Consider the following 24,595-nt stretch of genomic DNA (forward strand, 5'->3'; position numbering starts at 1 on the left):
TTCAGGATTGTTTTGCACCCTAAAAGCTCGTGCTCAAGGGCAGCACAAGAAAGGAACTCCCAGAAACACATATGCAACAGGGTGAGCTGCAGATATCTCAGAGTTCCCACCTCTTACATGCAACCTTATAACTCTGTAAGTACAGACCGTACAATTTTTCTACTGCCAAAACCCAGTTTGCACTGGCACAACGTATTAGTAAACCTGGCCCTAAGGTAAAGGTGTTAATTCATGTGTCAGGTTGCATTTGATCACTTGAGAGCTGCTCTTTATGTTTAAAGTCGCAGTAATTTCCTTTTTTTTTTTTCCCCTCTCCTCCTCCTTCCTTTGATGGAAACTCACAGTCTTGCTCCAGGTCAGTCCGGTGGTGTGGTGCTCTTTGATGTAATGCTGCAACGCAGTCCAGATGGAGATGTAGGCTTTCACCCAGTCCACGTGCACCTTGTCCCTGTGAAGACGACGCATGATTTTATGGCATCTTTTTTTAGCTCTAGCAGTTTATTCTTCCTTTACTTGAAACTCAGAACACGACTTTATTTTTTTTAATTTCAGATTTTCTCATTGTGCAAACTAACTGCCTGCTGTATGACATGTGAACACGAGCTGAGAGCACGAACAGTCTGCCTCACTTTCAGGCTTTTATTACTAGTTTAAATCCAGGAAGTCTGCCACCAACATGCTTCAGCGTATCATGTGGCAGTGCTGACTCAGTAAAACCGTGGGGTACCATAACTTGAAAAAGGAAAGGAAAGGATGGAAGACAGATGGGTCGAGCAAACTGCTTGGCTACATTTAAAAGTTCTTTTGACCCTTTTGTTTATTAGACGTTTCAACATAAAAAAAATAAAAACATATGATACAGTTTAAAATGATAAGAACAAACTGTGGAAGAAATCCCAGCAGCTTTGTATCCAAATTGAATTTGGACGGCCCATCTGCTGCGGACAATGAGGAAAACAGGCTTTAATAGTGGAAGTTTTACTGACTTGTCCTTGTAGTCCTTCAGCACACGGTTGGTGTAGAACGTGGCGGCGTCCTGCATCTCCTTAACGTATGGGCCCGGTTTGGGAGCCTGACACGAAGTAAAAAGGTTTAGATTCATTTCGTAAAACATAAATATTCACATTTGCTGTGTTATATTTACCCTTTTGTGTAATGTTTTAGTGGATTTTATTTACTCCCATTTTATTTTTACACATTGAAGACTATACAAGAAGCTCAATTTGAACATTTTATAGCATTTAATGGCTCCATCCCTGTGTGTAGTTTTTGCCTAACTGAGCCAGTTTGTTTTGTCATATTGCATTTATTTTACTGAGCATTCCAGTCCACTTTGTTTAAGCATTTTGGTCTAGGTTGTACTTAATGTTTTTGGCTGCTGTAACACAGGAACTTCCCCAAAGTTTGGGATAAATAGAGTCAGTCTTATCTCGTATATCATGGGTGGGAAGCCATTTAGTCCAAATGTCCACAGAGAACGTTAAAAGAAAACAAATTAAAAAAAACAAAACAAAAAACACTGGATAACTGAGTTTGAACTTAGTAAGAGTTTAATTGTAACCTGTAGCTAACAATTTAAAAGCACAAGCATGTCAGCATTTAGACTGCTGGTAGATCCAAGCTACCTGACATGTACCACTATAGAGGTCACTTGATGAAATAAACATTATTAAAATCAACTTAAACAGCAGTGGAGAATCACTGCAGTCATTTGCTTTGACATGCCTCCTGCCTCTTATTGTTTTGTTTTCATTTAGGACTCTGTGGGCCAGGTTTTTCCTGTCTGTCTTTTACAGTCAGATTAAATGGATGCAGAGGAGTCGGGTACGTTTGAAGAAAGGGGAAAATATAAAACTAAAGCTCAACATTTTGAGAAATGAAAATCTTTGCTTCCCCACAAGTGAAGCCTTTAATTAAAGACTAATCCATCCCACTGGCATAAGCTACACCCAAAAGCTTTGCAAAAACAGGCTTTGTCCAAAGGTCAGAAAAATCAGTCTCAACATGACTAAAAATAATAAATAAGATAGACGTATTAATCAGTTAATCAGCTTCCTTGTCTAGCTCTCATTAGCAAGAAAGAAAAAAAAGCATGACTGTTCTTCTGAAATATGTATTGCTGTCACAAATGGTTTGCAAAGCAAATGAGAAGTTTAAAGATACAGAGGTAGGCGGACAGAGAATGAAGACATTCATTATGTGTATCTGAAAATCTGATCCATTATTCATAAGTCTCAAAAAAACAACACAAACAATGAGTGAATCATTTACTGTAACAGCAAAGCTCTGTTGTTGGTGCTTTAATGTCAGCCAAGAAACCGTCGCTCATCAGAGACTGTTGACAGAATCAAAGAAAGGCCTGTTTCCGCCCATTATACACTCATTTATCCCCACACACACACACACACACACACACACACACACACACACACACACACACACACACACACACACACACACACACACACACACACACACACACACACACACACACACACCACACACACACACACACACACACCACACACACACACACACACACCACACACACACACACACACACACACACACACACACACACAGAGTGGTGCCAAAACAGCTCTTTTCCTGCCCGTTAACCTCTCTCAGCCCGGGCACTCACCATGGCGACCCATCCAAGGGCAGGCACGCTCTCGCTGACAGCGGAGAGGTGGTTGAACAGCGGCGAGCTGCGGTTCTGCTCCCGAAACGCCTGCACCTGCTGGATCACGCTGGACACGGGCTGCAGGAGAGTCGTCAAAACTGCCTGAAGAGACGACAAAGGACAAAAGTTTAGCACTCGATATCAGCAGATACCTGAAACTGAAGAATTTGTATTGAATTGAGTAACAACTGGAGGAAAAAAGAAAAAGGAAGAAAAAGAAGAAAAAAAAAAAAAACCCTCTTCAAATTCTCCAACTTCTGAAGCAAATTAACAAGGCCAATAATCCCGCTAAGCTTTCTCCATCACAACTAAGCCGAGCTTGAATATTTAATCTTTACAGCAGATTTTTAAATCTAAATATAATGAGGCAGAAATATCACAACACAGAACCTGTACAGAGAGGGGAAAAAAAGAAAAAGGGGGTTCGTCCATTTAAACTGCAGACGAACACAATAAATAATGCACAAAGTTGAAACCAATCAATCAATGCGGCGCTTGCTCAACTGAAAGATCAATTACAGAGTGTGTTTAACTCACATCAGAGGGCTTCTGGGAAGTGGAGGCTTTGATGAGAAGCAGTCTCTCAGTGGCAAACCCCTGCTTCATCATTTCTGCCTAAAAGAGGGAAAAAAGTTACATTAATTTATCATTGTGCCATTTTTTTAATCATCTTTTACGCACACTTTTTAACAGAAACTGCTTTTAAGGGGCTTCATATTTAGAAACATTCAAGTCTTGTCAACGGGGAAAATAAAAAAAGCAAACAAAAACAACAACAACAAAAAAAAAAAAAACCCCACATGACTTGGAAAATGAGGAATGCCACTGTAAATGTAAAACAATGCTGTATAAAAGAAGCGATTAAAGCAGCAGCGTCAACTGCAATTAAGAGATTCCCTGCAGAGTTTTGCATGAAGCACAAACAAAAGGCTGCGTTAGTCCTTCCACAGGCTGCACTTGCTCCTCTGATCTGCAGGTAGAGGCAATAAACCAAGATACCCTGCAATGTGCTCATAAGGAAAGAAGAAATGTTTACTTGTAGCCAGTAAATATATATAAAAATGGCTGCTGCAGTTAAAGTAACCCTTCAGGAATCATCTTTCCTAGGAAAGAATTAAACTCAGCTCCGGCAGGACTGGTGACCAATGCCTCATTTAAATGTGTAATGTCTGAACTCATGACCTACATGTTTCTGGACGTCGCCCCCTATCTTCTGGCTGAGGGAGAGGTACTCCGCCAGAGGACCCTTGACGATCTCATCAAAGCGCTCGACGTACGCAGATACAGCTGCAAAGATAAAGAAGACCACAGGGATTAAAAAAACATAAATGTAAAGACTTTAAAAATGGAAAGGGGGGGGAGACGACATTTCAATTCAGATTCAAATCTAGCAAACACTGAGGCAGATTAGGGAAACAGATTAGAGAGAGCTGACGTTTGATACACAAATGCAAACTTCAGCCACAACAACTGAAAACACTTTAAACAGCAGGTAGGCGGAATATCTAAACTGTAGGTGGATAAATTACACACATTACATTAATGTGAGACGGATATCTTTACTAACAACTACTCGGGTTGTCCAATCTGCATGAAATTCCCCAAGTAATGCACAGCACAACAATGTTTTGCAGTGAACCATGGCTAACACACCAAGGCCAGCTAAATCTACTGCTGCAGAAGCCTAGCTGTAAACGCCAACAGTAACTGACTGAAAGCCATAATTCACAACATCAGAACATTTTAGTGATAAATGACCCCACTCAGTCATCGTATGTGCCAAAATAATCTAGTGGCTTTTGTGAGCTCAGAAGCTGACTTCAGCGCAGTGATTCATTTTCATGTATTAATGCGAACTTTACTCACTGAACTCTACACATATTATTCAGTGTATTCTTTAACAGTAATACCTCCTCCATCTGAACCTCCAGCGCTGCCTCCAGGGCCTGACATGGCCTCCAGACGGCCCACCGCCACCTCCAGCCGCTGCACCAGACTCGCCAACTCTGCCATATCTGTCAGGAAGAGAGGACAACATTTTTGTGTTTAATAAAAAGGCTCGCTGTGTCACACTGGTCACCACTATTGGGAGGGAGGTCCCAGGGACTAAAACACAGGAAAGAAAGAAATCATGATGAAAACGATCATGGATCTGTCCCATTTATATACAGTTAGTCAATACTAACATAGACAGGAGGATGCATTTCTTTAGAAGTGCTTGGTTGCATTGATCTGAACCTACATTAGTGAAGTCATGCAGAACTACAGAAATAGACTTAACTGAACCACTAAACTGGCACTCGGTTTATCCTTCATCAGTTTCAAATAAAAAAACAAAAAACAAAACAACTTTATTCAGCATTGTGATCCCAGAACCTGTTTTTGTTGTGTTAAAACTACAATGCAACATATTATAATGACTTCATTTGGCTCTACAGCCTGACTCATCCTCTGCTTCTTGGTGTTGTTTTAAGTTTTTAATGAGCTGGAGCTCATTTAAGGTTTGCCTGTTTAAACCAAACTTTAGAAGAGGTCGATTTCTTTTTGTGAATTTTTTTACATCTACAGGTCACTTCTTCCCGAACGAGCCACCAAATCCTTTGTGTTTATTACACAGTTGTTGTTAACACTGTTTTCATAGGAACTTTCTGTTCAAGTTAATTGGGGCCTCGATTACACCTGGGACAGGCAGTGAAGGAAATTACTGCAATTAAAAAAAAAAAAAAAAATTTAAACAGCAACAGTGCTCTGAATGCTGCCCGTATTTGTCTTTTGTGCCAGAAACAAGTTTACATGTGCGCATTTACTTCAACAAGTCCCATATTTCAGGTTTAGATCATGTTGCAATAGAATATCGGCAATAGAATAGAAGGGCTATTCTATTGCCGCTCTTAAGCTCCTTCATAGCAATATTCTCCAGAAACTGTGGGAAAAAAACAAAACAAAAAAACCCTGATGTTTCTGATTGTCAATATTAAAAATTATAATATAGGATATAATCAGTGACGGATGATTTGAAGCTTTTCTTTTCTCCTACAACTTAATCCAACAGGTGCTTTTGCAGAAACTTTAAAAGCTTTAACAACATTTTGCATGCATAACAACCTCCTACAGGTCATAACTAACATTTCAGCCCCATACGGTAAACAGCTGGATCCTTCCCCCATCTGACATAGTGCTGACATTTAGTTATTCATTTAATAAATAAATCCATCAAATTAATTAGACCTCACCCCCAACATAATATACCCCTCCACACCACTATTACTCAATGACCACAATAACAGATTTAAATTATAATCGTGAATTTTCTGACTTACTACAAAACCAGACAGTACCAGCTTCACAGGAGTACTAGATAAAGAGATTAGCCTCTACTCTTAACCCCTAGGTTACACTACAGGTTAAAGTTTCCATGAGTACACGACAGTCTGCTTGGGTTCATGTGGAGTAAATTCCATCAGCCCTGAGCGCGAGGCTCTGTGGGGACATCCACAGAGACACTACACCAAAATGCACCAGCTGCTAAAGCAACACCCATACACTGTTAAACTTTTAACATTTTATTCCTTTCCTTTTTTATGGTTGTGATTTTAAAATCACAACCATCTTAGCTTGTAAAGCACCTTTGTTTAGCTTTTCTTTGAAATATGTTGTATAACAGTCGGGTTTGTGTCTCCTCCCGGGTGTCAAACCCAGGATCATCTGTGCATAAGGTGAATGTGTTAACTACACCATGAAGCCAATGATGTCACCAAGAGCCAATATTAGGAAAAACTGAGTATTTAGAGTACTCTAAAGCCTGAGCTTTTGGCTCACATGGATCACTTGCACATATACTGAAGCTTCAGTCAGGTCTGAAGACTGGTCAGTCACTCCCTGGCAACCACCAGATGGCTTCTGATTGGCCAACATTTTTATGACAAGGGTTACATTGTTGCCTCTTGCTTTGGCAGAGAGAAAGTTTGGCCTTTCATTAGTGATCACATGTAGCTAAACAACTGAAGGTAAACTCAAGTTTTGTCTGTTTTTATTTGTCTTCCTTTCTCTGAAATGGAGAGCTAATTAAATATTTAATTTTACAAAAAAACAAAACAAACAAACAAACAAAAAAAAACAAAAACAAAAAAACCACGTTAGAGTCAAAACACTTCCTGATGCTTAGACATCACGCAATTAAATGTGACTTTTGCACATTTTTTCTGGATAACCCTACACCTACATTTCCACCTTTGGAGTATAACAGGAATGACTGCTTTACTATCATGATGTCAGGAAATGATAAAATCCTCCCATTAAGAAACAGCACAGAGTGAATTTCAGTCGGAAATCAAACCGTCTGCACAAACATAATGAAGGTTTTTTCCTGAATCAACCACATGGACAGAACCCTTGACTGTTTGTATAAATGGAGCCAAAAGATGTAAATGTGCACATTTGCAAGCTTTAAGGAAGTCACAGAAAAATCCACCTATTAGTGTTGAGGTTGAGTAACAAAAGAGGAAGAGCAGGCCAGAACTTGCTGCGTAAAGCTATGTAGATCGTTGCGAGTTACTACAGAGAGATCCCAGCTATGAGTTTTAAACATGCAAGTACATCGCACAAGAAAACAATTTAAGGTCAGCAGCACCTTTGGAGCAAAAACACACACACGGATACTCCTGATTTAACTATTCAAAAGACATGATTAACTGACTCCAATCCAAGTCTAACACATAAAGGAGTACTCACAGATACAGACGCACACCTGAAGAGAAAGGCTAACATTACATGAGGCAGCTGAAAGCTGACACTGCCCTTACCTGGGCCACTGAGAGCCCCTCCAGTCTCGGGTCCTTATACCTGACTGTCGCTGAATGGATCCACACAGACCACTCTCACTAATGAGCAAGATAATGCTGCAGCCAACATCTCACTTTCACTCCTCAGTGAAATCTTTACATATCAAATGACTGAGATGTAAAATTTTTGGCTGTGACCACCTTGTAAAATCCTTCATGTTGAGAAGCAGCGTTCTTAAGTCATATCAATGGGCTTCAAAACTAATTTCAATGTTGAATATGGCTGTAAGTGTTCAATACTGTTCCAATTAGCCACAGTTACTCATCACTCGACAGCAAAATAATCAGTAACTATTTTGATATTTGAGTTATGGTCACTAAAGCAGTCATTTAGTTTACCTTTGTATACTTCCCTTTTCCTTCCAAACAGCTGATTGTTCATCTGCTGACGTTTCAGACAGATATGACGACAACAGCATTTTCTTACCTCGCATCTTAAACTTAAACTTAAAAAAAAAAATTTAAAAAAAATGCAAAAGCTTGTTTAAAACCATCATAAGGAACATGGTGAACAAGATGCATGGATCTTCTTCCTCAAGAACCAACTTACTGTGGGGGGGGGTTTAATGTGGGTGTATATCATGTGTGGATATGGTATTTTATGTTACATCTGTTGCAGTTTTAATATTGCTTTGAGTCTGCATGACTCCTACCTCAGTCAGACGTCCTGGTTAAATAAAGGGGAAATACTGCATCACTAAAAATAATTACAGCATTTCGACTTGATTTCTGATCATTAACAGGGAGAGGCAGTCATGTACAGCATTATATCAACCCTGAGGCCGTTTGATGAATCCATTCAATAGAGTTATCAGCAGGTGAGGTGGCAAGACATTATATAAAGTTATTTTTAAAAGACTGCAATATTTATTCCTTTTACAGCAGACTGAATAAGAAGCACACAATACCTAAACTTCCCCTTTTCCTCTGTCTTTCACAGAGAGTTACACATTAATTTGTGCAGCAGACTCTGAGATGAATTAGATCACAGCAGGAAACAAAAGCCCTCTCTACCCTTGACCCACATTCTGTTTAGCACCACGGCAGTGAGCATTTATACCTGCATATACCAGAGTCCAGCACTTCCTGGTCTCATGAGACATGACTCACCTGCAGCACAGGGAGGGAGCGGCCCCTAAGTGGTGTAACAGCTGAAGAAAAAAAAAAAACAATACAAACCCAGCCCTGTAGATGGCTAACTGTTGTTTACACCAACACTAACAAACTTTATCCATATCTAGCAAATTGCAAATCCCAGAGCAAAGCACATTTGAGTTTACTGGATGCCCTGTTACTTCACTTCAAATGCTTATTTTTCTTTATGTGCACCAAAGCAAAGCTGCGGAGTAGGTTCGGGCCAAGTGCTGACCACCAAGGAAACGCTACAGACGAAGACAAAACCAGAGACATGACGGCAGCCAGGGAGTCATTCCTTCAGTTCTATTTTCCTTAGATTAAAGCTAAATCTGTAGCATGTACAATTATAGAAGCTTGTAGTTCATACCAGGAGTATGAAGGCACCACTTTCAAACAGTGCAAACAAATGACTGATGCTGCAATAAAACAGAGTTTTGTAAAGTTGTGGCATGCTCTTATCTCAATCATTTGGTGTAAAGTGATCATAAAGCTCAATCAGCGTGGTCTTCCTCACGTAGTTTACATATTACGTTTCTTTTTTTTTTTTTTGTCTCAACTTATGCAAATATTAAAACTCAAACACATGAGTACCATCAACAACCAACAGGTGCATTCACTCCCCTTTTTATTCCCTTTTGGGCTGGTTTTTCAGAACAAACCACTGCACAAACAAGAGCAGGTGTGGCCAAAAGCTCCCATGTCTGCCTTCAGCAACTTTAGCTTTTTGTAAATTTCCACGCAGTGCACTATGGGAAATTATTTTAAAAGGAATCTACCTGTCTACTTGCAAATAGTGACCCCAGTCTATGCAAAATCATAACGTCTGACTACAAATTCCAAGTAGTCTTTAGATGAGGAGTGGCAGTCTCTCATTAGTCTTCTAGTGTATTGTACTAATGAATAATACCTTTGTAACTAAAAATCTGAAATCTGTCTATTACTGTATCAGGATAACAACTATATCCCTGTCAAATTGGTCTCATCGACCTCAATTGTTGTGCATAAGGAAGATATGTTGTGCACAGATCAGCATGCAGGGGCAGTGAAGTAGGTTAGTTAGGCCTGTGTGAGCGTGTGTGTGTCTGCCTGGGGGCAAGACGTCCAGACATAAAGGAGCGAGCGTCCACTCCTGCATTTGCAACCTTAGTTTTTCTTCCAAATCTATTTGCATAGGGAAACGCTGTAACCGTGGCAGACATGGAAAGCAGGGCGACCTCACAGACCTACTTCGGTGGGCTCAAAGCTCAACCAAATCGCGCTCAAGCCGCTGCTGATAATGCGATCACCGGCTAAAGCTAGCCGTTACAACTTTAGCCCCACCACACAAACCTCAGTTAAACATGAGTGGGAAAAGAAAGAGTTTTATTGTGTACTCGTGCTCTTCAGGATAAGAAACACCTTTCTCAAGTAACGCTATAGTGTCCTGAAGAGTTACAGATTAGGAACTAGCGTTAATCCGTCTTGAAGAGCTGTTACACCGCTTAGAAATCATTTAAAGGGGGTACAACACTAACGCCGACAACCAGAGCTAGCTAACGTAACCCCAGATAAACTGCTTCTTTTTTAATTACACCCCCTTATTCAAAGTCGACACATATTTAAAAAGCTGGGGTGGTGTTTTTATACGTCCCCTCCCTGCTGTTGAGCGTCTGCTGTCAGTTTGACTATTTCCTGGATTTTTTTCCCCCTCTCTCTCTCCTGTGACACACACACACACACACCCCTCCCTGTGTCAGCTAATGCTGCACTACTCTGCAGAGGAGGGGAGGGAAGAAAAAAAAAAGACAAAAAACAGAAGTTTCCAGTTTTAATAAGAGACCACAGCAAGACGTAAAGGCTGACTACAGGGCTGCAGACATGTTAACGGTTTAAGTCAGACCAGCGTCAGCTTTTGTGGCTAACCTCGGCTAGCCGGCTGCGTTAGCATCACACCGATCTCAAGATGTAAATTCTGAATGATTCTCGGTGAAGGAGGAAGCGGCTGTGCGCTCTCTCTCTCTGGTCTCAGATTTGATTTTCCGCTTCTGCAGAAAGCCGTTAATCGACTCACAAACCCCGCAGTGCAAATACCAAAAAAGACAGCACACCGGCTGCTTACCTGCTAAACTGGTCGAGCAGTGATTCGGTCCTTTATGTTGTCGCTGCTGTGGGAGTGTGCAGTGAGCAGACTGGGCTTCGTCTCTTTCTTCCTGTATGTCGCTGAATTTACCCAGCGCTCACCGCGCCACGTTTCCGCCCTTGTTCGCGCAACTAATTCCTTTCCCATATAAGGAGTGCGAGAGGCAGAGGGCAGCAATATACGAAGAGAGACAGAGGGAGAAAAAAATAGGTGAACTAAGTACTTTTCTTCCTCTCGTAACAACATATCTGCAGGCAGTGAGATATGACATCATAAAAATAACAGAAGGGGCAGCGCCTCTAAAGGAGAAGTTCCTCCGAACATTTGCAGAGTTGTGTATTTCATGTGGTGTTTTTTCTTGTCTGGACATGTTTGCCCCACTTTACAGACTGGAAAAAAGCTGTCACACATACAGAAAACATGGACACAACTGTGTAAATGTGCACAAAAGCAATAAAGTTACTTCACTGATTCAAATAAGGGCGACAACTAAGGGTTCTTCTTCTTATAACCAAACAATCTAGTGTTTGTTTTACACAGAATGGGATATAATAATTCCCCTTAGTTATTCCCACATTTATTCAAACAAACAAAAACATATTATGCGTGTGGAGTCACTAAAGATGCTTTTAGCACTTCACCTACTTCCAAGGTGGATGGAGAATCTGAAAAGGCCCACCTCCAGCAACACTTGTGTTGCCAAGTATTAATTATTACTTGGTCAAGTGATAAAGCTGTTCTTTACACTACAAGTGTTGCTGGAGCTGGACCCTTTTAGAGTCTTTCCCAGGTTTCCTGAGAGGCCCCCTTCCTGGAGTGTGGCTGTGGATCATCAGCACCACACACTCATTCACTCACTGAAGAAAGCTGGTGATCACTGCCACTATCATACTTCTGTGAATTAACTCAAATGTAAGTGTTTTAAGAGAAAAAAACATTATGATAACATAAATATGAATTCTCTACGGTCCCATGTTTAAGACACTGTATTTATGTGAAATTGGAGGTGCTGGAAACATTCCTCAGAGATCTTGTTCCATATCGACATGATAGCATCACACAGATTTGTCAGCTGCACATTCATAATTTGTCCCATTTCATGTTTAAGACACTGTATTTATGAGTAGTTGAGAAAAGAAGCAAAACTTTGACTGCAGAGACGTTGAAAACATGCAAATATTTATCCTGTCTTCTTATTTACCTTATTTTTTAAATGTTAATTATTTTTTGGCCAAAATAAAGATTTCAATAAAGAAGCCACATTTTCACAGAGATCACCTAAAAGCACATGTAAACTGTTTAAACATTTATATTTATCTTACATGTCACTTGTCTAGTCTTAAAAATAAATATCCATCCTGTGATAGGAAGTGTTATAAACAGACATCAGGCCACAGTGAGGAGGAATAACAGGACTGAGAAGGAAGACCTCAATGATCATCTTTTAAGGACTCCATTATCTCCCAAAATGTGCAAAGGACAAACCATCGAGGGCAGCAGGTTTATAAAAGTAAATGTAAAGACCAACCAGAGGATCAGTCCAACGATACACAGGTGTTTGGATCCCCTGTAATCAGAGAAGTAATTGTTATACCGACCCTATAATATGTAATGAAAGCGCAACAAAGAAATTAAATTATTTTCCAACCAGGTGATAAAGCAGAATTTCTGTGTAATATAAAAAGGACTCATCTCCATTTCAGAGCAAAACAAACACCCCAAAAGTTTTCTCCAGGCAAAACTTTTTCCCACAAAGTTTTGTCAGATCACACAAAGGCGTTTCCTTTGAACTGTGCAGGCTGTGGAGAAAAACAACTAATACAAAGACACAGAGAAAGCCCCTTTGTGATGATCTGCAAAAAGAAAAAGAAAAAGTCTATTTTTTACCTTAATCAGAGGTAATTTTGCTCAGATTACACAATGCAAGAACAAGCCAACACTGTTTTTTTGTTTTTTAATTTTAATTTACACATTATCCAGTTGCATCAGCAGGATCACAGAACAAAAGGGGTCATCCTTCACTAAAACTTTATTAATATTAAAATACTAAAAACAAAAAACAAACAAACAAACAAAAACAAACAATTACACCCCTTTCATTTAACAGTTTCTCCTCATTTATCTCTGCCTTCACAGTGGACTCTTGGAGTCGAGGTCAGTTCACTTGCATCTAAACAAATCCCAAACGTAACAGAAGAAATGCAACATTTTTGTGTCCTCCTTTTAACTGTAAAAGGAGCTTTGGGAGACCAAAAAAAGATGAGTCCATCAGAACAATTTGGCTAAAAAAAGAAAAAAAAGAAAAAACAAAACATGAAGACAATATGAGATTATTTCAGTGGTTTGATGTTGTTGGCACTTGGGTGTGCTTGATTTTAATTTGCCTCCCACAGGAGGGCAAAAAAAGATGGCCCGATAAATTCAGCAAGTGCGAATAAAACACATTTAGTGCAGCAGATCCAACATCGGCAAGAGATGACTTTTTGCAGTAATTTGAGAAAAAAACAAAACAAACCCCAGCTTATTTCGCACAGAGTACAAGCTGAACTGAATCAATGATGTACCCTTTTAACATTCAGCAACAAACATAGAAAAGTGTGCCTCCAGATGAGGACATACAGGGGTCAGTTTCACATTCTGCATGCAAAGCAATCACACTGTGAGATGATACATTGGGAGAGTCGTTCTGCTAAAGTTTGTCTGTCGGTACGGTCCAGCCGAGAAACACCTCAGATTACTGCTGATGAACAAACAAAGCCTTCCTGCTGGGCCCCGTTTGTGGTTTATTTCTGGTAATCTGCTCAAAGCGTACGCAAACATCCTTCAGATTAACCTCCTGCTCATGTCCTGTCCGTGGGAAGAAATAATTTGTTTTCGGGATTTAGTACAGTTTTATCTCCGATCGGATGCGCAGCTCACTCCTATACTTAAATGAAGTTTACATTCGAAAATAGAAAACCTATTTTAACTTTTCTGATCAACCGTTTCAAAGATTTTCCTCACATTCGAGTCAGCTTGAAATCTGCAGCTCCCATCCAAATTTAACCCTCCATCAACTTTAAGATATCTTAATTTTACAACCATTATAGTACAAACCCTTAATGTTTCTGTATGCCTAATAATGACACTGTTCAAAAAACACAGAGTTGACTATAATTAAAAAATTTAAACTTTGAAAGAAATAAACTGATTTAACTTTTTTAACCTTGCTAAAAAACACTGATCTGTGTTTTTGCACAGCACAGGGCCTGTGGACTTTTACTCCAACTTCATAACATCAAAATCACTTTAAAAGAAGATCTTTTAATGGTCAGACCGAAGAGGATGAATACCATTAAATCCAGAAAAACGATATTGTGAATTGTGACTTGGCTTTTTGATGGATTTAAACATTCAGTTTGTTAAAAAAGGAACAGTAAAAAAGGCATGCTTGTCCTCTTTAGAAGCAAATAAAACACGACTGGCTGCTATAATCTCACAGAAACTGCAAAATTATTCCCAGGATTAAAAAATAAAATAAAATAAAATAAAATACACACCCTAAAACATGGAGAATTACATTACTGACTTCTGTCCATATCCCAGTGCTGTGCCTCCTCTGGCTCTTTATGAGAAATATCTCAGCGATATGACCACAGACTGAATGAACTTAAAATTGTTAACACTGTCTGATTATCTTTCTTCACTGGATAACTTTGATGGACGTTCTTCCTCCTGCGTTTATGGCTGAACCTCCCAACTTTCAACCGTCACATACAAACCCTCTCCCTTTTTTTTTTTTAAACCAACAAGAGACAAAGTGAGACAGCAGACATTAAAATCAAAGTGCATCCATGTCTAATCACAGCCAAAAGGTTGTTTGTAAAAACAGTAACAAAAACTCTGTGGTCTTCAGGGCTTCAGGGTGATGAGGAAGCAGCGTTCCGTCCTTCCATCTCCTGTTCTTCATCTTTCTCCCAACTGCCTTCCCTGCTGAGACCACCTTTGTTACAGTTGTGTACTCCAGTAATTTAATCCACAGAGAAGCCTTCAGAATAAAACCTGACAACACTGTGACTCTTCTGTGGGTTCATAAAAAACATAAAAAAAAGAAAGAAAAAAAAAAAGCATACAAACTGCTCTGAGGAAACATCTTTTGGCACAGCAGCCACAGAAATCCACACATACACCTGACATACAAACATGCAGCCAATCGTATCAGGTTGTACCAGAGCTGCAATCTGTCGCTCTTCATGCACATAAATTATTTAAAATATTTTCTGAGGTGGTTTCTCCAAGCCGTTGGCAGCTCAGATCAGTTTTGGTTGTTGTTGTTGTTGTTGTTGTTTTTTTTTCCTCTCCGTCCTGCTTCAGATGAACAGAAACAATCAGAGCAAAGTTAACCATTAATTTAAAAATGGCAGTGTTTGGTAGCATCAGGTCGACCTGAAACGGCGTGAATACAACGTGTTTGTACATGCGTGTCTACAAGAGGCAAGGTGTGAGCGTGTCAGGTGGCTGGTTTTCGTGTCACTGAAGCAGTTTTGTTTTTCCTCATCTTAAAAAGTCACTCGAGTTACTTCCTCTCACACAGTCTCCCAACCTTTATAAACCAGCAGCAGGAGAGGGGCAGCACTACATTCTTTATGTCTCTGTGTTAAATAATAGGGGTCTAATTAATATTTTATATCATTCAAAACACAGTGCTCACCCCTGGTTCTCAGTGTAATGGCAGTTTCTTTTTCACGTCGTTCTGGCTCAGTGTGGGTGCAGGGAAGCTTCAGTATCGTGGTGTTTTTTCTGTGACAGTGTGACAACACGGTTCCAGCATCTCCTCCTCTCTCCCTCTTCCAACTCGGCTATTTCCCAGTTTGTCTTCACGGAGGAGAAGTGTGAGGTTTTTGTGTTGAAGACCAACGAAGGGGAAAGAGGAGGCGTGAAGGGGAAGAGCTGTGTGAGGGCAGCTGTGAGCTCCCCCCTCCTCTCTTGCTATAGCCGCTCCTCTCTCTGCTTCTTGGCCCTCACCGGCCCCTGGCCGTTCCTCAGGGAGCCGTTCTGAGGCCTCAGAAGCTGCCCGCGCTCCTGATCCGTCCACGGGATCCCGCCCTGCCCTTCGTCACTGTCCAGGTCAGAGTCCGAGTGCATGAGGGCAGAGGAAGTGGGAGCGGGAACAGGCTTCAGGCGTGCTGAACGAGGAAGAGGAGAACAGAAGCGAAAGAAACAGTGTGATGGAGCTGTCCTAAACATCGACTATGCAGAAAATTTAACTTTTTAAGTTTTTGAAACAACACTTTTTTTGTATTGAGGCTAAAATAGAAACATTATCTACACATTTACGTCAGTGTTAGCTTATCAAAAGAAATCTTCACAAGAAGAAAAGGTCGAGTCTTACCATTTGTTAACACCTTTAGTGTTTATCTGGGCAGCTATTTTTGAAGAGCATTGTGTAAATTAACTGTAAATATGACTAACCTAGCAACATTCACACTCACCATTTTAAAAAAGGAAAAAAAAGTTTTGCTAAAGTTGGAAAACGGTGTTTAGCTCATGCTGCGATATGCCACAAAGGCTGAAAGCATCGACTCGGGTCAACTTGCGGCCCTTTGCTCTGCATATTCCCCCGCTTTCCTGTCTATATACTTTCCTAATCTAATCTAATCTAATCTAATAAAGGGAAAAAAATGGCCCAAACAAATAATCTTAGAAAAACACACAAAATAAAAACCGTAGCTGTGCATGCAATCTTATTACAAAGTAAGGAAGGACTGGTATCGCTGTTATCTCTGTAAAATTTGATTCAAGATGTTCAAGTTCCAGTCAAAATACAGAAGCAGCAGAATTTACTCTCTGCCTGTTTTGGTGAGTGTTAACGGGCTAAATGCAGGCGGTGGTGTGAGTTTATGTTAACGCGTCCAGCTTACCAGCTCTTGGCAGTTGCAGCTCCAAACAGTCCTGCTCGTCAGCTTCTAGCATTTTGTATCGACTTTTACTCCTGCGCACTTTGCTCTTACGCCTTACAGGAAAATAAACCCACAGGAAATCAATGACCATTACCCCCATAAAGTTATTTAACAATAATCCTGACAGAATATTAAAAAAGAATTTAGGTAACAAACTCACCTTTTGCAGCAACAAACTATCCCCCATACAAATGTTGCCGCAGCAACCACAATCATAAAGGATGCTATCGTCACATAGAGCACGCTCCACTCTGAAAACAGAAAAAAATTATGTGATAAAAGTGCGAAATATTAAAACAGCCCTCTAAAGTAATGCAAGGCAGCTTTGACAACAAAGTCAAAAAAGACTCGCCGTGCGTCCCTGAATACAGCGACAGAGATTATTCTGATTCTAATAAACAGAATTAAAATAATAATCTGCCGGACCAGATTTTCACAACAATAAAATGGATTATTTATTGATTTCTGTTTATCGACTCTATATTTTACTGTAATGCCTCCATTCTTACCACAGTTGCTCTCTGCGTCTCCGAACTGAGCTCTGATAAAATTCTCCATCCAGAAAGGCTGACAGACGCAGCGCCGTGTGAATGAGTCACACTCGCCGTGGCCGGAGCAGTTCAGCTGGCAGACTGAGGAGGGAGAGTGACAGCAATGTTCAATAAACCGTCAGAGCTTTAAAACGTGGTAAACAGCAGATTTAAAGTGCTAAAGAAACTGGTAATATATATATGACTTAGAAATAGCTTGGAAATCTAAAACTTTGATCATTGCATCATTAACCGACCCAAAGACTGCAGACTACACGAGCATGACTGAATAATAACACAGTCTGATTTTTATGGTTTATGGCATTAAACAGGAAGTGTCTGTGATAAATTCGGTTTGTCTGTAAGTGGGATTACTCAAAAACGTATCCCTGTGAGGACTGAGTCATTATCTGTGATGAGTACACCATGTTTTACACTCTGTGTACACTTTAATGTCAAGGCAAATTTTTACTGCCGTTATTTTTGCTACATTTAGTAAGTTTATTTTCATTCTAATTTATTTTATTTTATTTGTTTTAGTGCATTTGTTTTATCGAGCTATTTTACCTCATAGAGCCATTTAGTTATTTTATATTCAGTTATTTACTTTTTGATCAACCTTATTTGACTTTTTTGTTTCAGTTCTGTTTAATGGAGCTCTTTAATCTTTCTTTCATCAAACTGAGCTTTTTTTGTTATATTCTGTTTTATTGAGCTAAATTAGTTTATTTACAGACTGTGTTTATCAGTTTAGCTGCTGTAAAAGTAATTTCCATACTTTTGGGATAAATAAAATTGATCTGATATGAAGCCTTATTTTAACCTTTTGCTGACAAAATATGTGATTTTAGGCTTTTGAAAAAAAAAGAAAAAAGATTGGAAATCAAAGACAAGAATAGACATTTTAAAAATATACATTAAAATATTTTTTTTAATAATGACCCACCCAAAACATAAGATTTTAGGTCAGGGTTACATCTAGTCTTCAATGATGAATCCGGTGAGATTTATTCTTCTGCATTAAATTTATGCTGTATGTACGTCATAAAAACAACATCCAACGACTGATTGGTTTGGTCAGGTGACAGCTAATGAAAGAAAACTCATCAACTTAAAGAGAGAAACCTCCCCACAGCTACAATTTGACAACAAAGCTGTAGAGCTATGCAGGCACACGATGCATAGGAACAAATACATCAACATCAACCTCTAATGTAGGCCAAGTTATAGAATCTACACAGATGTATAGACACAGAAGTGTAAATTATGCTAAGGAAGAATCAGCTTTGATATTTTAGCAGAAGTGAGGTCTGGCCCATCTTAGCAGTGATTAATTTTAGGAGTCGATTCAGACCAAAATATGCATCCAGGAATTTTTAGGAGGAATCTAATAATAGGACAAATTTTTACATTTTGCACTATATCTTTAAAAAAAACAAAAACAAAAACAAAAAAAACTGGGACACACTGTCTTGATGATTTCAAGAACTTATCAGAAACTAATCAAGATCCAGAAAGTTTTCCAGAGTATCCAGGGGCTCATTACCTGCATGGTGTAGTACCCGAGGGTTATCAATGCAACTGTGACCTTGAATGTCCAAAACCCAAGGCCTTTAGAGTCTGCTATAACATAGAAGCATCAAACTTCTTTTTTCCCTTTGCTTGTTCCATTTCGTAATGTTTGTGTGCTACTCACTGACTGTATCCACTCGTCGGGCCTTGAAGATGAGGAAGTCATTCTTCTGTTTACGCAGTTTGTTGCGCAGGCCGAGTGCAACATTACGGCCAGACAGCGGAGGGCGCCCTGGGCCGCCGGACACCAGGAAGACCAAACGAGTACTGAGAATGGAGGAAGAGGGTGGAAAACAAACAAACAAACTGTCAAAGGATAATTCCTGCTCTGTTCACAGTTGGTTTCATGACTTTCATCATCAGGTTTGCACACATGTCTAAAATCTGGAGACAAAGTCACCTGTGCTCATTAAACGCACTGATCTCTCGCACAATGATGTCGCTGTCGAGCACACCCAGTAAAACCCCAACCTGTCGCAGCAGCATGTCGCGCTGACGTTGGGACACCTGCGATACGGAGACCTCCAACACCAGTTCCACCAGGTCACGCTCCCGCACGTCTGATGGAGAGACGGGAAAAAAACGGGAAGAGGGAGGACACATAAGGTGACAGTGAGACGGAAAAAGTGACATGAGGAAAACGGCCAGATTGCAGGATCCATCTGACTCCCTGAAATCTGGGAGAGAGTCCAGAGCGCCAAGTGACGGATTAGTTTCTGGCCGAGTGTGTGTCTGTGCACCGTATGCTGTGCTGACCTGCTCAACCTTCTGCTGCTGGTTGTTGAGGCTCCTGCTGTGTGGAAATCATTTGTGTGCACAGAGTTGTTTGAAGAAAAGATAAACCAGCAGCAGTTGCGTTTCAGTATATTTTTCCACAATGTCTTTTAATAATCACAAGAATTTATTTTCCCCTCGTTTGAGTCTTTATCTGGCTACAAAATAAAAGCCTGAATAGAAACCACAGGTCTTTTATTGGGATGCTGCACCACAAAAAAACTGATCACCAGGAAATAATCAGCAGTTTTATTAGGGTTTCAGTGCATCAGTATCAAGTTAAGTTGCTATACTATAATAATAAATGTACAGTTTTTCCCCAAACCGTGAGGTTTTTAAATATTTTTAATGTTTAAGCTTTTACACTTGAACAAGTTCAACACACTTCACTCTAACACTATAAATGGTTAATACATAGATATCCAACTCCTGGTAAATCAGTTAAATCAGTATGAAATAAACCAGACAAACTGTATGCAGTAAATGTTGACAGACAAGTGCATACTTTGTTTAGTCAGTGGAAAAAGATTAAAACATTTTAGGAAGGGGTCAGAGTGACATATAAGAAGATTATTTCAAAAGAAATTTCACTTGATTCAAAGCAGTTTCTACTTGGTTTGGATCCAGAAGGTCAAAGTTGTGTGTTTTTTTTTTCTTCTACACAAGTAGCTTATAGGATTGTTTTTGGATTAAAAAAAAAGTAAACCAAATGATACAGACTGGATAAGAAAGAAGTGGTGTTTTTGGTTGATATGAATCAATTTTCATATCAATTTTGATATAATTTTGTCCTTTCACCATAGGAAAAAAAAAAAATCACCATCACTGTGTGATTATTCTAACAGTTGGCTGTTTAATTTATTAAAGTCTAAAATGGATTGTCTGCCCCTCCATCCATCCAGCAGCCTTCTGTTTATTCAGTTAACACAGGCTCCTTGACTCAACTATATGTGGACCAATGACATGTAGTCACAGTTGAGCCCATTTTGAGTCGTTTTTTTATTTTGATGTGTTTTCTGAACTGTTTTTGCGAATGTGTATTCTCTTTAGTAATTTTTATATGAAATAAACAAACATATTGTAGAAAATAATGAGTATATCTTTGGGATTTGTGTTCATATCCATGTTTTTGTAGGTCTGCTTACCTGGTTTGACCTCCACTGTGCCCCTCCCCTTGCTGCTTTGTCCTTTGCTGTCAGTTACAGTCAGGATGAAGCTGTATTTGCCCTCCACCAGGTTTCCAAGAAACAGCACTGCCTGGTGGTCGGAGTTGTTCAGGACATCCTATTAAACAAAACAAAGGAGCAAACAAACAAACAAAAAGAATACATTTTTACTTATTTATAAATCTCATGGTCCCTGCTATAAACTAAACCAGAACTAACATTATTTAAAGATTATAAAGGTCCGTCTCACCCCAGCAGCCGGACTGGTGTCTTCTCTGGTCCACAGGTAGCTGAGTCCACCTTTGTCATCAGTGGACTGAGATCCATCCAAAGTGGCAGTCCTGACAGGCAGAGAGATGGGTGGACTCGACACAACATGAGCCACTGGCGGTTGGTCCTTTTCTGGAGAAAAAAAACATTAAAATTTCAGAAACTTCTTTTCAATGCGTCTCTGTTAGAGCCGCCTGCTGGTCACCCTTGATAATTTGGTACATGCGCTACAGTATTTTAGAGAGAATAAACCACACAGTTTAAATAGATTAGTTGACACCAATATGTGCTGTAGACTGATGTCATTTAGGTACCTATCCCACACTTACAAAAAAGATGTGTCCCGTGTTTTTGAAACCCCTACAGTTTGTCTGAAAGCAGCGCACAAACAAAAACAGCATCTCAGTAACACAATCATGCTTTTTCTCATTCAAACTGAGGCACATTCAGATCACTCAGATCTACAGGAGACCTTAGATCTTCTCCCTCTAAATATTCAGAGAATTGAAAGCTTATATGCAACTACACCACTTCACTGCATGTTTATAGCGAGACCATTTCCACATGTTTATGATTGTTGTGCAGCTGTCACTCCCTGTGGACAGTTTCCCATTAATAGCACAGTCTCTTGTTTATAACAGGATGAGCTCACAGAAGGCTTGTTCTCATTGTTCTAGCACATGGATCGCCACATTATTTGGTTTAAACTGCTGATGATTTGGTTTGAGGCGGAATATTTCAGTTTTTCAGCTGTAAGACTGGATTTTACTGCAACACATCCATGAGGTCAAACCTGCTAGTCACAGGTCTGTTCACTGTAAACAAGATCAAGAGTTACCAGAATTGTTTAACGGAAATCAGCCCAACCTTTGTTGTGCAATATTTGTAGGAGGGGGAAGGGTGGGGACCAGTTCCATTTTGTGCACTGATGACAAGAAAAGCTGGAGAATATTGTGAGTCATTATTAGACTTAGTTATTCCCTCTTGACTTGACAAAAGTAACTCATCATTTTGTTTCCTACCATTGTTTTCCAAGCAATGAATGAATGAATGAATGAATGAGTGTGTCACATTTGTGTTGCTCTTTACCTTTAATGTGAACATTCTCCCCCCTTCTTTGTTGCTTCCTCCACTCATTACTCCACCCGATTATGGTTTCCAGTACTGATATTTATACTGTGGTCAATGATAATGGGAGTGCACAATAATCTCCAGCTTTCCTAATCAAATTCTCCCATGGGTTCAAAGATCTGAACAAAATCCAGATTAGCGTCACTACACACACACACACACACACACACACACACACACACACACACACACACACACACACACACACACACACACACACACACACACACACACACACACACACACACACACACACACACACTTTGATCTGGCATTATATAAAAAAACAAAACAAAACATGTACAGCGAACAGGCCTCTGAATGGCACCTAAAGTAATAGTTGGAAAACACTCCTACGTTTAAAGGACCAATAAGCATTCTAAGATAATGGTTATAAACAGATCCTAATTTTAGCAATATTGCACAATCATTCTTGTAATTCCATTTTAATCAGGCTGTTCTAAACAGAAATCCTTCAGTAGATCCAAAAGGCTACAATGAGAGCTGGATAGAGATAGGGACTAGAACGAGAGAACATTTTTTTTCCCATATTGGATAACTGACTAGTCCGACAGAAGGTCTCTTCCTTTTAAAAGGGAGTTCTTCCTTTCTACTGTTACCAAGTGCTGTTCCAAGGGGACTAACTGCACTCTCCAGCACTGTAGGCTCTTTACCTTCCAATATAAAAAGACTTGATGTTTAGAATTCATTGCATGCATGGATGGATAAATTATTTATCCCCAGGGAGAAAATCAAATATCCAGCAGCTCATTTGAAAAAAGAAATCCTCCACTTGGTGCTAAATAAATAACATTAAACTAAAAAAAGTTTAAATGCAAAGGAAAAGTCTTAGTCCACACCCACACAAACACGCAACTCCGTACCTTCCTTAACGATGACCATGACAGTGTCGCTGCTCTCCAGCTTCCTATCATCAGTTACTGTCAGGGTAAACTCGTATGTGCCGACCTTGAGACCTGTCACCGTGGCAACGGCGCTGTCTGCATTTTCAATCTTCACACCATCGGGACCACTGGCAGAGGAACAGACGGACCGAAAAAGAGCGAAACATGAAGGGAGGGAAAAGGGGAATTTAAGAGGATGTGGAAACGTTAATAACAGCGACTGAAACCTGTTAAGTGTTTTAAATTATAAACCTTTCAGTAACTATGATTGAGGTATCACATAAACTATAATTCTAGACTTTAACAACAAAAAAATACAAACTGCATTAATCCATATTTGTCTGACCTGGTCTTTGTCCAGTGATAGGTGGCTATCTTCTGGTCATCGTGGCTCTTATTGCCATACAGTGTGGTGTGATCCATTGGCAGCGTCAGCTCTTTCTCAGGTCCCGCATCTGCTACTGGTGGTTTATTATTTTCTGAATGAAATGTGAAAATTACACACACAAATCCATTATTTGGACCACACTAAATTACAGTATAGAAGGACCGATTCAGTATTGGTGTTTGGATCAGCTTGACTGGCCAAGGCCACAACGGGTCAACCCATTCTATTTAAATCTATGTTGTTCTATGTTTACAATGCATCTGTAGCAGTGCTTTGGTTGTTTTGCAAATGTGTGAATTGGTTCTTTCTCACAGACAGAAACATAGTTTGTTGACTTAACATTGGATCTGCTCTTGGTATCAGTAGATCCCCAAAGTACTAAAGTAAGGGCTGTAAGTAACAGTTGGGGGAACATTTTGCAACTCATTAGGTCAACTGGCAAAAAGGTACATCTACATCTCAAAATGGGACCTCGTTATCCGCTGTGTGACATCATGGTAAGCACGGACAGCTTTTATATACAGTCTTACATGCTGGTTGTCAAAAGTAGCTGGGTTTCCTCTGATCTTAGAAGAGCTGAGGAAAAACAACCTATGCGAGCTACTAAAGCACACAACTACAATAACTGTCAGAAAAACCTGGATTGGGGAGCAGGATTAAAGACCTCCTCAAACTAGGAAGCTCTGGATATTCAGGGGGGTCAATACTGAAATTTTCAGCGATTTGGACAGACTGACCAGTATTTCAAGCTGAGCTAGCTTGAGATGAAGGAAAACCCAATATTATTAGTATAACATAGCTAATGTAATAACATCAATGTAACGAAAACCCTTCTATGATATAAAGGAAGTACCTGGAATTAGATTCTGACTAATAACACCATCACATCTTTCAGGTGTGATGACTCACATGATTGCCTTGGTCTAAACCTAGCAGACCTTGACCTTGTTGTTGAGTGTTCACATTAGAGGTCCAACATAAAACACTAGATTTCCAGTCCACAAAGTGCTTATCACCTTGAGTGCACTCTGCTCCCTCATATGATTATCCTTCACTGTTTGCTAAACAGGAGCAGTTTAAGTGCCGACATCCTCCTCACACGGCATAAAAGGTCACAAATTAATAGCGACTTACACACTG

The 24,595-nt window shown here is 39.8% G+C and overlaps 2 protein-coding genes across 4 annotated transcripts in view; both read right to left on the minus strand.

The window, feature by feature from the left end:
* The window catches only part of cap1 (CAP, adenylate cyclase-associated protein 1 (yeast)), a 15,053-nt gene extending 4,138 nt beyond the window's left edge, over positions 1–10,915 (minus strand). The window contains exons 1-7 of the mRNA XM_003447180.5: positions 10,760–10,915; positions 4,594–4,698; positions 3,870–3,970; positions 3,221–3,298; positions 2,642–2,785; positions 987–1,072; positions 343–448 (exon numbers count right to left, since the gene is read on the minus strand). Of these exons, the coding sequence (XP_003447228.1) occupies positions 343–448; positions 987–1,072; positions 2,642–2,785; positions 3,221–3,298; positions 3,870–3,970; positions 4,594–4,696 (618 nt within the window). The 5' untranslated portion in view covers positions 4,697–4,698; positions 10,760–10,915. The remainder of the gene's footprint in view (positions 1–342; positions 449–986; positions 1,073–2,641; positions 2,786–3,220; positions 3,299–3,869; positions 3,971–4,593; positions 4,699–10,759) is intronic.
* Positions 10,916–12,719: 1,804 nt separating this feature from the next.
* Positions 12,720–24,595, minus strand: part of kiaa0319l (KIAA0319-like ortholog) — a 36,187-nt gene continuing 24,311 nt past the window's right edge. For 2 of the 3 annotated variants that reach the window (XM_019350619.2, XM_005452749.4), the window contains 10 exons: positions 23,414–23,546; positions 23,047–23,195; positions 21,012–21,163; positions 20,741–20,879; positions 19,222–19,381; positions 18,946–19,088; positions 17,229–17,351; positions 16,880–16,970; positions 16,681–16,772; positions 12,720–15,945 (listed from right to left, as the gene is read on the minus strand). In XM_019350619.2, coding sequence (XP_019206164.1) covers positions 15,749–15,945; positions 16,681–16,772; positions 16,880–16,970; positions 17,229–17,351; positions 18,946–19,088; positions 19,222–19,381; positions 20,741–20,879; positions 21,012–21,163; positions 23,047–23,195; positions 23,414–23,546 — 1,379 coding nt within the window. In that variant the 3' untranslated portion in view covers positions 12,720–15,748. The remainder of the gene's footprint in view (positions 15,946–16,680; positions 16,773–16,879; positions 16,971–17,228; positions 17,352–18,945; positions 19,089–19,221; positions 19,382–20,740; positions 20,880–21,011; positions 21,164–23,046; positions 23,196–23,413; positions 23,547–24,595) is intronic. The other variant, XR_266287.4, reaches the window with a different exon arrangement.

Source organism: Oreochromis niloticus, linkage group LG22 (genome assembly GCF_001858045.2).
Source record: "Oreochromis niloticus isolate F11D_XX linkage group LG22, O_niloticus_UMD_NMBU, whole genome shotgun sequence".
In the NCBI taxonomy this organism is placed as follows: Eukaryota; Metazoa; Chordata; class Actinopteri; order Cichliformes; family Cichlidae; genus Oreochromis; species Oreochromis niloticus.